The sequence below is a fragment of the Fragaria vesca genome, linkage group LG6 (assembly GCF_000184155.1).
Source record: "Fragaria vesca subsp. vesca linkage group LG6, FraVesHawaii_1.0, whole genome shotgun sequence".
In the NCBI taxonomy this organism is placed as follows: domain Eukaryota; kingdom Viridiplantae; phylum Streptophyta; class Magnoliopsida; order Rosales; family Rosaceae; genus Fragaria; species Fragaria vesca.
Window position 1 is genome coordinate 31,473,721 of NC_020496.1, and position 17,167 is coordinate 31,490,887.

The 17,167-nt window shown below is 39.2% G+C and overlaps 2 protein-coding genes across 2 annotated transcripts in view; both read right to left on the reverse strand.

Annotated features, from left to right (window-relative positions):
- Window positions 1-8,753: 8,753 nt before the first annotated feature.
- Window positions 8,754-9,368, reverse strand: LOC101311894 (phospholipase A1-IIdelta-like). Its single transcript, XM_004306065.1, has one exon. It carries the CDS (start codon window positions 9,366-9,368, stop codon window positions 8,754-8,756), a length of 615 nt encoding a protein of 204 aa, XP_004306113.1.
- Window positions 9,369-15,478: 6,110 nt separating this feature from the next.
- LOC101312472 (probable mitochondrial saccharopine dehydrogenase-like oxidoreductase At5g39410-like) overlaps window positions 15,479-17,167 on the reverse strand; it is a 3,845-nt gene continuing 2,156 nt past the window's right edge. The window contains exons 4-5 of the mRNA XM_004306066.1: window positions 16,880-17,163; window positions 15,479-16,261 (exon numbers count right to left, since the gene is read on the reverse strand). Coding sequence (XP_004306114.1) covers window positions 15,569-16,261; window positions 16,880-17,163 — 977 coding nt within the window. The 3' untranslated portion in view covers window positions 15,479-15,568. The remainder of the gene's footprint in view (window positions 16,262-16,879; window positions 17,164-17,167) is intronic.

Here is a 17,167-nt window from a genome sequence, read left to right on the forward strand (position 1 = left end):
AAAAAAAAAAAACCTTAGCGGGTTCCAACGGGTAACCCGCGAACCCAACGGGTTCAACCCACTATAACCCGTTAAGCTAACTGGTTGTAGCGGGTTCAACCGCCACAGCCCGCCCGCTAACCGCCCAACCCGCCCATTTGCCAGGTTGACACATAGTAACAGTGTATCCAACTTGGGGACACAACCAAGTATTACATATCAGAAACCTCCAACGTGGAAGAATTGTACAACATTATGCTCCACCGTTGTGTTTTCATCAAGAGCTGAAACTGCACTTTCACGTAGTGTTTTCGAGTATTGGAATGACTTGATCGCAAGGGTAACGAAACAGATGCTCCAGAAGAAGATTGTAACCCATCCGAAAGGCGGAAACAAGATGAGCAACTCCAAAATGGAAGCAAGAGTTCCAAGCAAGAGGCTAATATTATTCATGACTTCAACGAAGTCTGTGTTACTGTGATTGGTTTGGAGAATCATGACACCAAATGATCCACAGTAGCGAATATGTCAATGATAAATAGCCTCATGAGTACAGTGTTTCTGTAGTCCAGACTCCAGCACAAATGGAGACGTAGTTGTGAACTTCAGTTGGAGGCAAAGGCAAAGGCCTAGAATGGTGATGAGAGAGAAAATGCATTTGTGCAGTGCCATTATAGAACTTTTCCAAATTGCAAACTCCTCCACTTCGTTGTTGTGTTGGCCATTCCCAATGATCGATCAGCTCCTGCATTCTGTGGAAGCCATGAAGCCCTCGTGTGGTGATGATAATGCATTTGTTCAACTGCAACCCCCCTATGAAACTGTTTTGAGAAGTACCCTCCTCTGCTGTGCTGTTTGTTGGAAATTATGTAATAATATCTAATATGAATGAAAATAAAATTACTCATGACTTTTCCATTTGAAATGGTGTGTCTTTTTCAATAGGTGTCTTTAGGAATAAGTGTGTCTCTTCAAGGAGGTAAGTGAACGGACATGTTGGTTCACTTGGGGTTCTATATAAACCCATACTCATTTCTCCTTAAAGATTAGATTGAGAATCCTCAATTCTTCTATATGTCTTGTTCGTGTCAAGAGAGTATAAGATACAATTTATGGTTCGCTAGATTCCAAAATTGCGGTGCTTCTATTTTGGATCATCGATTGTTGTATTCTACAAGGCGGACGCCCATCGAACTACAAGCACAAGGGTAGGGGCGAAATCTGTCTTTAGTCAAGTGCATTTATGCATGCCTCAATCGGAATATCAAGTCAGTTCTTTCTTTCCTTGTACTACTTTTATAGGATTCTTACACTATTTTACTCCTATATTAGGATTGATTCACTACTTTCAATCCTAAACGAATATTGTTATGTTTTTTATATTCTTTATTGAAATTTCTATCATATTTATAATCAAATATATGATTGTTCCCAACACTGTTGAATTCTAAGTTTAGACTCAACCACAGACATTAACAAGAGAATTGTGTTGTAAAAACAAAGTTAGCCCTATCCACAAATTGACAGTAGGAATGTTTAGTCGGTGCTGTGACTTTATATCGAAGGCTTTCATCAGTGCTTACTGCTTAGTACTGTTTTGAAGTAGGAGGATAACTGTATTTGTTTCCTGCCTAATATAAAGCGGCAAAGACAACTGGATCAAATTTCACACCATTGCAAATAGATAACACAACATGTTCAATGGGACTAGTATATATATATATATATATATATATATATATATATATATATATACGGGGACTAATATAACGAGGCCCTAATCGACACTATGCCACACTCTGCTCCGTTTGGTTCCCTGCAACATTCTGCTCCTTCATTTCGTTTTCGTCAACACTACGTTCTCCTGCATCTGTCTCAGCCTCGTTTTGATTTTGGCCTTTAAACAGCTTGTTCACTTGGGTAAACACATAAACAAGTGCCTTCCTATACGATTCCTTGGTCAAAATGTGTCTAACAAAGTAAATGATCCACAAACAGAGGGTGAACCACCCAAAAGCTCGAACGAGCATAAACAATAATAATATTGATGCGAGGGATCCAAACAAGAGGCTGATGTCGTTCATGAATTGAGCCAAATCTGAATTGAGAGATTGGAATGACTTGAGAGTTGCAAGTGATGCGATGTAAATCAACAAAACAGCAATAAACGTCAGCATGGTGACATGATCTGTGACAAATGCAGATTTACTCCCGGATGCCTGCTTCACTTCAAGGAGCAATCCCAGCAGGGCCATGAGAGAGATGATTAAATGGTGCAATACGGCTTGATGATAGCCGTGAACCCCCTCCCTGAAAGAGATTTTTTTTCTGCTATTGAGTTGTATATGCCAATAAAAAAGGATTGCTCAAAATAAAGGAAAACGAACAATTATAAACTGGCAATAAATGCCGGGAATTGAAAATTATTGTTGACGACTAAATTTCAATCGCAGAAATGTCTGAGCTCGAGCGCCACTGGCTAACATCTGCTAAATTTTAAAGGGTTGTAATTTCACCCGTCGAAACCGATTGCTGCTTGCCCAGAACAGCAAAGTCTGACTCTGAGGTTAGCCATCCGGCCGGCGGCTTCCTCCCTTGCTACTAGCTTTGAGCTCAACACCAAGGGGGGTTGTCTAGGCCGAGGCGATGCAGAATCAGAATCTGAAACATGGAAAATTCCTACTTCCATTACTACGACGCTAGAAATGTTAGTTCTTAGCTGATTGCTCGAGTTTGAGTTTGCCGACCATAGAAAATACTTTATTTGAACTCTCAAAATAAACAACAGTTTCAAAAAAATTGTTTCTACATGATCAAGAAAAAAAAAAAAAAAAAAAAGGTTTAAATACTAACTCGTTCAAATCCCGAAGATTATGAGCAAAGTCGATATCCATCCCCGCGGCTTTGTGCAGTGCTCTGTACTTTGAATCTTCCCAGCAAACTTTCACCACGCTCTAAAAAAGAAAGAAACTTGGAGAATTCTGTCCTGCTACCACGTGAAAGCGCTGGAGATGTATGTGGTAGCTTTAACTTAACGCTTATAAACAAAGAAGTTTCTAAATCGCCTGAAGTTTACGCTTAGTAGAGAACGTAGAAACTTCTTTGTTTAGGCGACGTCTCCTGTGACGACGTGACGCAGTGAAATTAGGATTTTTTACCTCTGATTTTCTGATGCTGTTCTTCGATTCCAAGTGGATTGCTTCATGGGATCTATGCCTCAACTCAGTAGCGTCTTCAGCATCCATTTTTGCCGCTGTTTAGCTCTGGAAAATGTGTCCGGCAATTGAGAACGAACAACATTCTTTCATCCGATCCACACGAGCTGAACCCGTCAACCGGAGGCCGAGTCAGAGTTAGCGCGGAAGAGTGGGCCAGTTGATTGATCTAATCCAAACGCTGCGCTTTCCTCAGATCTCGACCAACACTGGCTCCTCCGCTACGACGATGCTTGCATATTTTCGTTGACTTCAGTTGCCCGTATACGAGATTGAGAGATTTCAGACACTGGATTTAGATTCTAGATTCTACTGCTAGTAGTCTATACTTTATGAAACTCCTTTTTTCACTAAATCGTTACCGACTGGGCCTGGGCTGGACTCGTACCGACTCGACATAAATTGCATGGACTGGTATTTTGTTAACGGGCCAATCGACACGGCCCGTTTGTCATATTGAGCCCGTGTGGCCGGTCTAATTCGCAAAAAACAATAGTGAATTTCCCGCTCTTTTCCGCGAAATTCATCTCTTTGTTTAAGCAACCCAATACCCAAACTTAAAAAATATAAAGAAGTTAAGAAGAGATCTTTGCAACTTGGTCTAATTATGTACAGAATCACAAACTGAAAACGAAAGCATGAAATAGAAATTACAGTGTTACACAGGCAGCTCCTTGCTGAGGTTCTTGGTTTCATCATGCGCTGTCGAATAGCGGCTCCTCTTGATCAGAACCTTCAATTTCTCATAAGCACGACCGAGTCCAGCAACTGATCCCATCAAGCGGCCATTTAGTGAGATCAGTTTCACTTGGAATTCACCCAAAGCTAGAATAAGAGCTGCAACAGTCCTTTTGCATAGTGTTTTAGACAGTTGGTACGAATCAATTGCTGTGATCATAAGATAAATGCTCCAGAAGAAGAGTGTGAGCCATCCGAAAGGCGGAAACAAGATGAGCAACTCTAAAATAGAAGCAAGAGTTCCAAGCAAGATGCTGATCTTATTCATGAATTCACCGAAGTCTCTATTACTCTGATTGATTTGGAGTATCATGACACCTAACAATCCGAAGTAAAGAGATATGTCGGTAATAAATAGCTTTATCAGTATAGTTCTGCGACAGTCAGTCACAAGTGCAGACGCATTTGCGAACTCCAGTTGGAGGCAAAGCCCTAAAATGGTGATGAGAGAGACTATGCACTTGTGCAGTGCCAGAACAGAACTTCTCCAAATTGCAAACTCTTCCATTATGTTGCTGTGATGATCACAAATTCATAATTCATGAATCATGAAAGTTTTAATTGGAGTAGAATGTCAGTGAAATTATATGTATATCAGTATATGATGTCACCAAGAAAAGTATTAATTATCAAATATTGGTGATCCATAAGTCGTTGAAAAAATATTTAAAAATATATAATCAGCAGGGGATAAACTACAGGGTCCCCTGTTCTAATTTTATCAATATAGCTCTCTGTTTTCTTAATCAACAGATTACCCCTTAATAATTGGATCTAAGAAGAGCTCTGAAAATAAAAGATCTATGAATGATGCTAACAAATGAATATTCTATTAACAACTCGTGCCAGATGCCATAGTTCATATCACAGAATGTAGAATCTTTGACGAAGTCCGTTTGTGAAGAACAAATAAGGGTACCTGGATATTTGAAGACACTAGGTTACAAAATACTATTTCATCGAAAAACTTTGTTAATTGTTTAGTTTTTTAAGGAGATGGGTGTGTGTATCAATTTATATGAGTAAAGGAAATTGTATTGCTAGAAACAATGGTCAGAATGAACGTTACATCATATGTCGGGCTTTATACAATCTGTTGATATAGATCTACAAGCAGTACTATATGACTGGTACTCATTGAAAATAAGCTCGAGAAAAGCTTCGAGCATAGGAAACAAAACCATAACATCTGAGTTCCAGACAAGAATAAACTAGCTAGCTGCCTAATTTCCAAACATAGAGGTTCTGCTTTTCCAACAGAACAGAGACTTTTAAATTACAAGCTCTTTAATGTGATCCTGGGGAGGAAAGGAAGAACTAGCAAGAATTGTATATATAATGGCAAACGGAAGACAAGCATAACAAATATGATCCTGAGGACCAACCGAGCAACCAGGAAAAAGAGAAAACTAAGTAGATCTGCATCCAGAGACAAGTAACAAATTCGAACCAAGGAACACCAAAACCAAAGCCAAAAGTATATAGTAGTGAGAGGATATACTAACACTGGTAAACGTGGAGACTTGAGAGTTTAAGTCTTTAAGTGCTCTCCTCCATTAATTCCACATACAGCTTTCTGAGAGCTCTTACTCTCGGAGAAGACAATATGTAGTGGAGACTAGGCAAAAAAAAAAAAAAAACCGACGTCGGTTTGATCTGATAAAAAATATCAGACGTCTTATTCTGCTTTTGCGTTTTCGTTTTAGTCTAGTTGCATCCGACATTCACCAGACGAAAATGACGAAAATGTCCAGACGAATTGAAGATTTCTGTTGAATCGAAATCAAGGATCATAGGAGAGGTGCGTAATTTTGCTTAATCTTCCGAGTCGTCGCGACTCCCATCCTGCAACTGCGTTGAGATGATACTGGTGGACGTCCTTTTCTGCAGTTCTTAATTTGTTGATAGCAGACGTCTTTCCTATTTTTTAGTAGTAGAAAACTAGAAATGTAGAATCAAGGATACTAATCTGACCAGGAAAAAAGAATCAAGGAAACTAAAAACGCGGAATCCATCATCAATTTTCATACATGTTAAACGTCACTGACTCTCTGTCATGGCACGCAACACATTTCAGTCTCCTACTCTTTTGTGTACCCAGAAACAAGGATATACTGTAGTCAGACCAGTGTAAAAATCATTAGATTATTCTTTATCAGTTAATTTTGCATGATGTCAAAGGCGTAGTTTACTACATCACTGAGCATGTATATGGGCCATGCTGGTCCGGCCCACTCACAAAATTTTAGAATAATGCTCCCGCTCTTCTCTACCCAATTTTTAGTCTCTGTTTTCTACCCCAAATTAAATTCGAAATTCAGTGCCAAACAGTCGTGTAAAACACTAAAACCCCTATATAGAATGTAACCAAAAAAAAAAAAACCTATATAGAACTGTTCTAAATCAAAAATTACCGTCTTCCCTTGAGCTATTATAATTAATCATAATGATAATGCGACAGTTAACTGAATCGAATAGTATTGTTGAAAGTGATGCCTCTCAGTCTCTGTTTTAAACCCCAAACAAATCCCAAATCAAAATTACTGTATTACAAACTCAACAGCTTAATTAAAGATGAAAACTTTTCACTGCTAGAAAAATCTCTAGTAGCTACCCCCTTTGGATACACTTTTCTAACTATATCATTAAAGTAGAGCAAATGACATCCTTTTATATTTTCAGTATTTTTTACTCTATGGATACTGATAACCGTAACAAAAGAAAAATAATAATGAAAAATAATAATTTAATATAGGAGAGAGAATAAACATAAATATAAAATTTAAAATAAAATTGAAAAATTGAGATACCAAAGTTCAAAGCGTGGCTTTTAGTTAGTGGAGACTGTAATAGAGAATACCTTTTTCAAATTCGTGGATGCATTGTTACATTTCTAATTAAGTAACATGTACGTCATATGATATGATAGACAAACCCATAAAACAAAAGATACAGAAAAAAAAAATTATGTACTATATGAACCCTTTTCTAGTAGTATTTCCTTAGGATTTCTTTATTACAAGAGATGCTTTCAATGACGAATAAGATGTACGTATCAAGAGTAGGTGGCAGCTATAGAGATTCAACAGGTACCTTCACTGGTGTGATTCTGATTCTGGGCTTCATGCTCTGTCACCCGCCCCTCATCCCTGGTGATCATGTCCTTCAATTTTTGAGAGGCACGAGCGACTGCTGCGATTGCATTACTGTCCATTAATCGGCGATTCAAATCAACCAGCTTCCGTTTCAATTCTCCAACGGAACGAACAAGATGTTCAACTGCGTTTTGGAAGAGTGTTTTCAGAGACTGGTAAGAGTTACTGACGAACCATAAAAGGCAGATGCACCATAAGAAGAGTAGGATCATTCCGAAAGGTGAAAGCAGGACAAGCAACTCCAAATTCAGTGACAGACTTCCAAGAAAGAGGCTAAGTTTGTTCATCGGATCTTCCAAATCTGCGTTATCGCGTCGACTTGCTTGGATTGTCATTAGAATCAAAGAGAGGATGTAAATGCATGTCACAATAATGAATACGTTCATCAGCTGAGAGCCGTAGATCGTCGCATATGGAGACACATTGGGGAACTTGAGTTGCAAGCAGAATCCCAAGACGCCGATGAGAGAAATTATGCATGTATGCAATTTCACTGCAGAGTATTCTTTAGTTTGAATCAACCCTTGTGAAGGTGAAGAGATAACCACAGTGGTGTCTGCCATTCCACAGCTTTTCATAGCATAATTAAACTTTGGCCTTAATTTAAACTTCGAGAGTGTAAACTGAAAGTTTGGCGCAATGGCGACGTACGCGATGAGAACAAAGCTATACATGACAAAGCGCACTGTTTGCCAAAGGAGGGACTGCCCTGTATTGGTATATGCTTCCTATATTTCTACTGGCATCTTGCCAAAGGAGTAACTGCCCTGTAATGAAGGGACTGCCCTGTATTGAATTTTTTTTGTTTTTCTACTGGGATACCAGATTCCTTCTTTTTTGTTTCACCACTAACCTCCACATTGAACCAGAGATCGTTTCTGAGACCCACATAGACTAAATATTTAAACTATTTCGCATCTGTGTCTTCATTTGGCTACCGTATTTCTTTGGTATAATTCTGATTAGCCATGGTAAAGATTCTCACGTTTGTTTTCTCTTGGTCTTTAGATCTGTGTTTACGACGAAGAGAACGTGTTTGTTTATGGCCTAACTCTATTTGCATACAGAGCATTCAGCATTGAACAACATGTGCCATTATGAATGTTTGCGAGGCGTACATTATTACTAATATAGAGGGTGAAATGTTATTCTGTCTTAACTGCAGAATGATATATTCTTCTTGATACAAGACACACAATATTCTGCCCTTATGATGATTTACATGCATAGTTAATCAGTACGAATCTAAAGCTCAAGCCTACTTGCAATTTCCAGGAAGAAACAGTTGTTTATCATATTGTCGAGGAAAACAATAAGAGTAAATGACACTTTAGTACTAATTTTAAAGGTTTATTGCCCATTCCAATGAAAATCTCTTTACCAACTCCATTCCAATGAATTCTAATAAAAGGACGTCAATACTCTCACCCTAATTTAACTCTCTTTCTCCTCTTTTTTCCTGATCATTAACTCTCTCTCTCTCTCTCTCTCTCTCTCTCTCTCTCTCTCTCTCTCTCNCTCTCTCTCTCTCTCTCNCTCTCTCTCNCTNTCTCTTCTCTCTCTCTCTCTCTCTCTCTCTCTCTCTCTCTCTCTCTCTCTCTCTCTCTCTCTCTCTCGGAATCCAGATCGGATCTGAGGACCGGACTCACCCCACATGCGGCGTTCGTCAACCTCGGTGGCGATCGGACATGGACGTCGGAAGCAGCTCATTCATGGAGGAGTTGGTCTTGTTTACTGTGTTGTTGTTCTCCGGCCTGAGCAGTTGCTCGGCCGATACGAGCTCGGCACCAAGCACATTGACCCACTCGTAGTTGCGGGTGTTGCCACGCCAGGCGACGTAGATTTCGCGGTGGCCGATGGACTTGCTGTACTGGTCAGTGGTGACGACGACGTAGCCGATCCAGTTAGACTCGCGGTCCCACGACTCGTGGGACATGGAGTGGAGGAGGAAGGCCTCTGGGACGCTGACTTGTGCGGTGGTGTAGAGGAAAAAGGCGATCTCGTAGTTGGCGGCGTCTTGGAGCATGACTTTGTCGAAGAAGTTGGCGTGGCCGTAGCGGCTGGACCCGGCGTACTTGGAGTTGGCGTCGTTGTTGAAGGCGTCGTAGGTGCCCTGGCAGAAGTCGCCGCAGCGGAGGATCAGGGTTCGGAGGTGGACGTCCAGCGGGTCCAGGAGGCCGGCCCAGTTGTTTTCTCCGAGGAGAGCTGACCATGCTAGACCTGCTACTGGTTCAGTAGTGGAATCAGGGGTCTGGGTCTGGGTGGTGGTATGAGTATCCATGGCTGGTTTTAGTTCAGAGAGTGAAAGTTGGTTTTGGTAGTAAACTTCATTTTTTCGCATCTACGTTGATTTTTCTCTTTTTCAATGTGAATTATGGCATTGAAGCTACTGTTTTGTAAGTTTACTACCCCCAGTAAAAGTTTAGTAGGGGTAGTAAACTTTAGTTTTTACGAATCTAAATTGGTTCTTCCTCTGTTTTAGTGTGTATTATGGTCTTGAAAATACTGTTTTGCAAGTTTACTACCCCCAGTAAAAGTTTACTAGGGGTAGTAAATTTTATTTTTTCGCATCTAAGTTGATTTTTCTCCGTTTTAATGTGTACTTATAGCCTTGGAGATATTATTTTGCAAGTTTACTACCCCCAGTAAAAGTTTACTAGGGGTAGTAAACTTCATTTTTTCGCATCTAAGTTGATTTTCTCCTTTTCAATATGAATTATGACATTGGAGCTACTGTTTTATAAGTTTACTACCTCCAGTAAAAGTTTACTAGGGGTAGTAAACTTTAGTTTTTCGAATCTAAATTGTTCTTTCTCTGTTTTAGTGTGTATTATGGTCTTGAAAATACTGTTTTGCAAGTTTACTACCCCCAGTAAAAGTTTACTAGGGGTAGTAAATTTTATTTTTTCGCTTCTAAGTTGATTTTTCTCCGTTTTAATGTGTACTTGTAGCTTTGGAGATATTATTTTGCAAGATTACTACCCCCAGTAAGATGTTTACTAGGGGTGGTAAACTTTATTTTTTTGCATATATGTTGATTTTTTCTCTCTTTTAAGGTATATAATGGTCATAGGAAAATTGTATTGCAAGTTTACTACCCCCAGCAGAAGTTTATTAGGGGTACTAAACTTTATTTTTCTGCATCTAAGTTGATTTTTCATTGTTTTAAGGTGTATAACAGTCATGGAGAAACTTTATTTTGAGTTTACTACCCCCAGTAAAAAGTTTACTAGGGGTAGTAAACTTTACTAGTGTGTATTATGGTCTTGAAAATACTGTTTTGTAAGTTTACTACCCCCAGTAAAAAGTTTACTAGGGGGTATAAACTTTTTTTTTCGTACTTAGGTTAAGATCACGTAAATTCCGATGACATTTAAAAAAATCCAGTGAGATTCCGAAAAATCCGGTCCACCGGATGCCGGCAATTTTCCGGCCGTCGGAAAATTCAGGTCACCGGTGACCGGAATCCAGCGGCCCGGAGTTTAGAGTCCGGCGACCGAAATGCGGCTGCCGGTGACTGGCGTCGGAGCCCGGTGTGCTTCCGGCAAAGTCTTCCCTCCATCTTTTTCACTTTTTCTCTTTAAGTAAAAGCTAAGGGTAAAAAAGTCTTTAAAAATATAATTTTATTATATTTTAATAAAAATTTGTGTATTTGGGCTTAAAATAAATACCTTGTATTTAAATGGGCTAAGAAAAAAGATTATCATTGAAATAGGGTTTGACTTTTTCTATTTTGTGCAAATTGTCTTTTTCCCGATCTTTAATTATGTAGTTTGGTGGTTTTTGAGGTCTAAACCCTAAATGATTGGCTCATTGTAGGTTTCCATGAATAACACCTCTCTGTCAGAAGAAAAGGAACAAGTAGCAAAGAAGTGTAGAAAAACTAAAGACTACCAAGAAACTGTATCCAGAGTGTTAAACAGCACGTGGCCCGTAAATCACATTATATTGATACTGTCCCAACTTAACCACCTTTAAAGTGTTGGGTTTTAATCACAAAAGGCCTCGGTAGAATTGGATAAGATTCATCCACTTATAAGTTATATTTTATTTGTCACTTTTCTGATGTGGGATCTATTCCTCTCCAATACTTCCAACACGCCCTCTCACATGCAACCTGACTCAAGGTCTGCACGTGGAATGAATCAGGACGGAACTAACCAAGGGACACTCGGTGACAATCCAATCAGAACATTCCGATGGTAAGATGAGAAGTCAGAACTGGGCTAGAGAATAGAATCCCGAACCAAACGAGAGAATGAACCCAAATCGGGTCCATAAGAATTGGAGAAGTAATTGGAGAGGGACCCGCTCTGATACCATGTTAAACTGCGCGTGGCCCGTGGATCACATTGTACCGATACTGTCCCAACTTAACCATCTTTAAAATGTTGGATTTTAATCACAAAATGTATCGGTACAATTAGATAAGATCCATCCACTTATAAGTTATATTTTATTTATCACTTTTTTCTGATGTGGGATCTATTCCTCTCCAATACTTCCAACACATAGCAATGTATCAAATTTGAACTAAGAATGACATCCCAAGTCTAAAAAAGAAGAGGAAGGAAGAAACAAGGAAGAGATTTACTAAGAGTTGTGAATGTTGAGAGTTAACAGAATGCCTCGATATAATTGGATAAGATCCATCCACTTATAAGTTATATTTTATTTGTCATTTTTCTAATATGGGATCTATTCCTCTCTAATACTTTCAATACATATCAAGGTATAAAATTTGAATTAAGAATGACATCCAAGTCTAAAAAAGAAGAGGAAGGAAGAAACAAGGAAGAGATATACTAACAGTTGTGGATGTTGAGAGTTAACAGAAGTACAGTCCATTGATTTCACAGGCAGCTTTCTGCAGAGCTCTTCTTACTCTTGAACAAGACAATGTTTAATGTGTTGAATGTTGATGATACCATACAAGATTAGAGATTTATATAGCCCTATAGGCTTTTCTGCTAAAAGTGAGGATGAGTTTGATGAAACAGAATAGGGGCTCTTGTTTAATAGGGGCGTTTGCATTTGTGGGGGCTTTTGTTTGCGTTTGTAATATCATCAATTTTCTATAGAAATTCAACGTCTCTGATAGCTAGTCAACACTTGTATCCCCAGAAGCAAATATATTGGCGTCACATAAAAATAGTCCGAAGTCCGAACAGCGAAAAGAAGTATCGTATGACAGATTGGAGTCCAAGAGGAGTGTTAGCTTGGTATGAAAGACAAACCTAGCTTGGTATGATAGACAAACATTTATCTATTTAGCTTGGCTGATATATAGTTAGATTTGACTCCAAGGTTCAACTCCTCTCGGAGTCAAATCTCTTTTTTATGTAGAAGTTAAAATGGACAATCTGGGACCCTTTTCGTTTCGGTACTTCACACTTCGATGTTAGTTTCTGTTATTTTTCTGTGAGAAAATGGATAGAGTGGCTCTGTTTGAATGAGCGTAATTTCTATTTCTAATTTAATTCTGGTAGGTTGATGTTTCTGGAGGTCCAAGAACGGTTTGGCTCATCGGAGGTTTATCGAGGACAGAAGCAGAGGCCATATGGGGTAATTGGGCGGCGAATATTTGTCATCATAGATTCTAAATAACCTCCTAAAATGAACATTTCCTGAAGAACACCTCGTGCATGTAGTGTGTTTCTACTTTCTAGTTCAAAAGAAAAGGAAGAAGTAGCAAAGAAATATATATTGAAAAATGAAAACTAAAGACTAAACAAGAAACTGCGTCCAGAGCAAGGTATCAAATTTGAACGAAGAATGACATTTCAGGTCTAAAAAGGAAGAAGAAGAAGAAGAACGATTAAACAAGGAAGAGAAAAACCAAAGCAAATACTCAAATAGTAGCGAAAGTAGATATACTAACAGTTGTAAACGTTGAGAGTTAACAGAAATGTCGTCCTCCATTGATTCCACAAGCAGCTTTCTGCAGAGCTTTTCTTACTCTTGAACGAAAGTAAGAGTAGGGTGCTTTTTAGAAAACAAGACTCGGGTGTAGAGTGTCGAAATTTGATCCCATACACAGTGCTCATATAGGCTTTGTTGGGTTAAATGTGAATGAGGTTGATAAAATATAATAAACGTCCAATTTCAAGCCTCAAGCAGTTTTTTTGTATTCGACTTGCAACCAGTTCGGAAATGCCCACACTGTCCTGTCGATTTGGACGTTTCTGTTTTACCGAAACCAGAAATTCATGATAATTCCGTAATTTGCTGTATCCGAACAATGAAGAGAAATATCCTATTGTAGAAAAACTGTTTTTTTTTTTTTTTCCCGACAATTGTAGAAGTTAAACTGTTGATGTTTGGATGAGTTCTTAAAGTCTTCTCAAGTTTCGATTTGGATAGCTTTCTTCGTTGCTGCATTTATTTTGGGTATGTTGGGTTAGGTCATCTCTTTTATAATTTTCATCTTCTTTAATAAAACCTCAGGTGTTGTGGAGTTCTTCATCCTGTTCGATCAATACAGAAAATCATACATCGTCTATTTCTCAATGACCCGACTCTCTGACATAATGGTATGGAGGTTTTGTTACCACCTGTTCAGCAGAACACCCAAACAACCGAAATATAATCAAATTCAAAGTAGAATGGATACCCAAATCAACCTCAAATATAATCTATCAGAACACCTCTATAACACTCTTGCTGTAATGTTACACTTTTCCGTTCAGCAAACTTTTCTATAAACTTATTATGATTAATCATACAAGTCCACTCAATAAATGACTTATCTCCTTTATTTTAGAGAAACAGGAGACCTATCAATCGGATATCTTTGCCGCGGTGGACGCCTTCTCCTCTTACGTAGCCCAACGTGTCACTGCCATACTTCTTTCCTCGAGTTCCTGCAGCTCTCCACATTGAGGCTGCAGCTCCATCTGGGGCTGACAAACTGCAGCCTGCACAGTACTAGTAGTAGATAAAGTGCAATTTCCCAAACGCTTCCTCCCTCTTCCCCCGCCAACCTTACCAGCATTTCTCTGGGATAAACCCGACTGCCAGCTGCCACCACTTGATCTAATCGACCCTTCAAATGTTTTAAGATCCTCAGTCACCTTATTTCTTGACAAGCAAGCAATACCGGGGAGAACATCCCTCTGCAAATCCTTCTTTTGCCTCCCTCTCCTTGTTGGACCCCTTTGTAGCCGTTTTGACAATGACTTCTTTTTTTGGGTTGTCTGACGCGACATTGCAGCACTGATCTAACTCGGTTTCCGCCAGATTTAATGTCATGTACGCAAAGTAATCCATTGAGTCCAGTGAGGAGTCTTCATTACAGGCAGAAGTCAACCTGACAAATGGGCGGGTTGGGCGGTTAACGGGCGGGCTGTGACGGGTTAACGGGTTCAACGGGTTCAACTTGTTACAACCCGTTAAGCTAATGGCTTAACAGGTTGAACCCCTTTGGTTCATGGGTTATCTGTTGGAACCTGCTAAGACCCGTTAAGGTCTTTTTTTTTATTTTTTTTTTTTTAATTATTTCTTTTTCTTAATAACTAATCAACTACCTTTTTTTTTCTTTTTAATATTCTTTTCTAATAAAATCAAATACCCATATTTTCTTCTCTTCTAATATTTCTTTTTATTTTTACCCGTTGGTAATGCTGCTTCAACAATATTACTTCTCCTCTATGCAATTATAAGTTTATAACATTAATATCCAATTGTAAAATTGATGTCATTCGCCAAGCTATAATCAGACCAATATTTCTCAAACTTGAGGTTCATGTCATTCGCCATTTGTCTCATGAATGCATCTTTGTCTTTCATGGCTTGTTGAATGTTGTGCTGAATCATAAATACCTTGGGGAAAAACAAGTTCGAAGTTGGATACTTGGTTCCAGAAAATAGGCAAGTGACATCATAAAAATATCCTAGGAACCTCGAGGTCTGCTCAACCTTGATCCATTCATCAAAAGAAGAACAACACTTAAAATCTGTGTCACATAATGCAAAGTTGATCAAAGCACGGCGATAGAAGAGTACACTATCTAGCATAAGATAGGTGGAGTTCCATCTAGTAGGCACGTCTTGTCGCAAAGCTCTCCTACTACCTCCCATTCCAACTTGATCAATACAGCCCAAAAATCTTTCCTTTCTTGCCATTGAACCCTTGATGTACTTGAGACACTCACGAATCTTTATCACTGACTGATCAATAGATTTCAACCCATCTTGAACAATTAAGTTCAAGATATGTGCACAACATCGAACATGAAAAAATTTCCCATTTAACAAGAGTAGCCCTCTAAAATTCAACTGAGTTCTCACTTCTCAACAAAGGAATCATTAGCAGATGCATTATCCAATGTAATCAAAAACAGTTTCTTCTCAAGTTTTTAAGCACTTTTGTCATGCAACCGAACTGTAATAAGCAAGCAAAATAAATACTCTTTTATTATAAGTTACTGTTTCATGGGTACTTCCAACTACAGATATATTTTTTCAGAAAGTATGTACCTGTTAATGAGAAATAGCATTCTTCGATATAACATCAAAAGTAACTCCATTTTCTTGAAGCCTTTCTTGAAGATCAGTTGGTCCAAATACAATCCCAGCTGGGAGAACTCCTCCCTTTGGAAGGTCGTCACGTTGGCTCAGAACAATAAGAGCACATTGAAGTAGAATTATCGGGGTCGTTAGGTATCCAATTTCAGGTCCCATAACTCTTGTTACTATTTCCATATCAGGTTTTGTGTTTCCCTGAGAAACAAGACTCCTGTCGCTGAAACCACGTCCAACAAACCACATCTTAAAAGAAGCACTTCTCACCTCCTCATCAGATGGACCCTCCTTTCTGAACAATCCAACACTGAAGAATGAGGGAAACTTTAAAAGCAGCCACCTCCCAAAGGAAAATAGACCCAAGAGCCCAAGAAAGAGTCCAAAAATCATGATCCGAATAATGCCCAACAGAGACTTGGTGCCTATCTTCACCCCAAAATGAGCTGGCTTCACTGTTGACCAGAAGGCTTCTCTTTTCTTAATATGTTCATCAGTCTCATTCCTCCCTGGAAGACCACCAGGATTTTCAGTCAAAGCACCAAGTGTTCTTCGTACAACAATAGCATCTGCTGAAGGTAGCTTCACAGCCCAAAGACCAATCTTTTTCTGGTGTTCAATAATTGGTCCTTTAGAAGGAGAAGGACCAGGAATCTACAAACAAAAACGTAAATCATGATCAATCAATTGAACTCCCTGGCCATTAAGATACATATCAATCTTTGTTCTCAACCCCCAAAAGTTACATTTTTTAGTGTCTATGCCGCAAACATTTGAAGGAGAACTGCAAGGTATAATTCTATAAACTATGAATCCCCTATATCATTCAGCAATAGAACTAAAAATGCATGAGTAAGCCATTCTACATGTGTCTTGGCTACCAATATTCTACTGTTAGCTTCCGATAAAACTTGTAAACTTGTGTACAAAGACGTGCAGGGTATCATATAGCAAAGGATGTACAGTACATAACTACCAATAACCAAACCACTGATTACGTCTGTAAGGAATTTGAACAAAGATACAACAAAGAACAAAGAAACACAAGCCTCAATTGTCGTTCTTTACTAACTAACCATAACTGCATCTAAAGTTCTAAGCTGCCACTGGTATAACACAAACAGAGCTACTTTAACATTTCATTTCTGCTTTCCCCTACATCACTATCCACAAAAACAGAACACAGCAGCAAAGTTTTCAACTTCAAACAACAAAACCAATCAAGCAATCAACAAATCCAAAAAAGTATGGTAATCTAATCAAACTCATTACTTGCGGCCTCGGTTTTTTTGGCCTGGACCGCCGGAGCGCATTGGTCACACCCAACACCACCGACTCAAACGTCCCAAAGTTCCCCGCAATCCTCTTATCACTCTCCAAGCTCAAATAAGCCTCCACCCTATTCGGTACCGCCGCCCCCTCCCACTGCCTCGAGTTAAACATCACTCCAAGCTCCGCCGGAACAGAGTCAAACCCGCATGCCGAAATGACCAAACTACCCTTCTCCGCCGCATTTTCAAAGTAACTCGCCTCCATCCTCTCCATGAACTCCGGCTCTCC

Excerpts from the sequence above, each read along its gene's own strand:
- LOC101311894 (XM_004306065.1), bottom strand. The coding sequence starts at position 9,368 with ATGGATACTCATACCACCACCCAGACCCAGACCCCTGATTCCACTACT.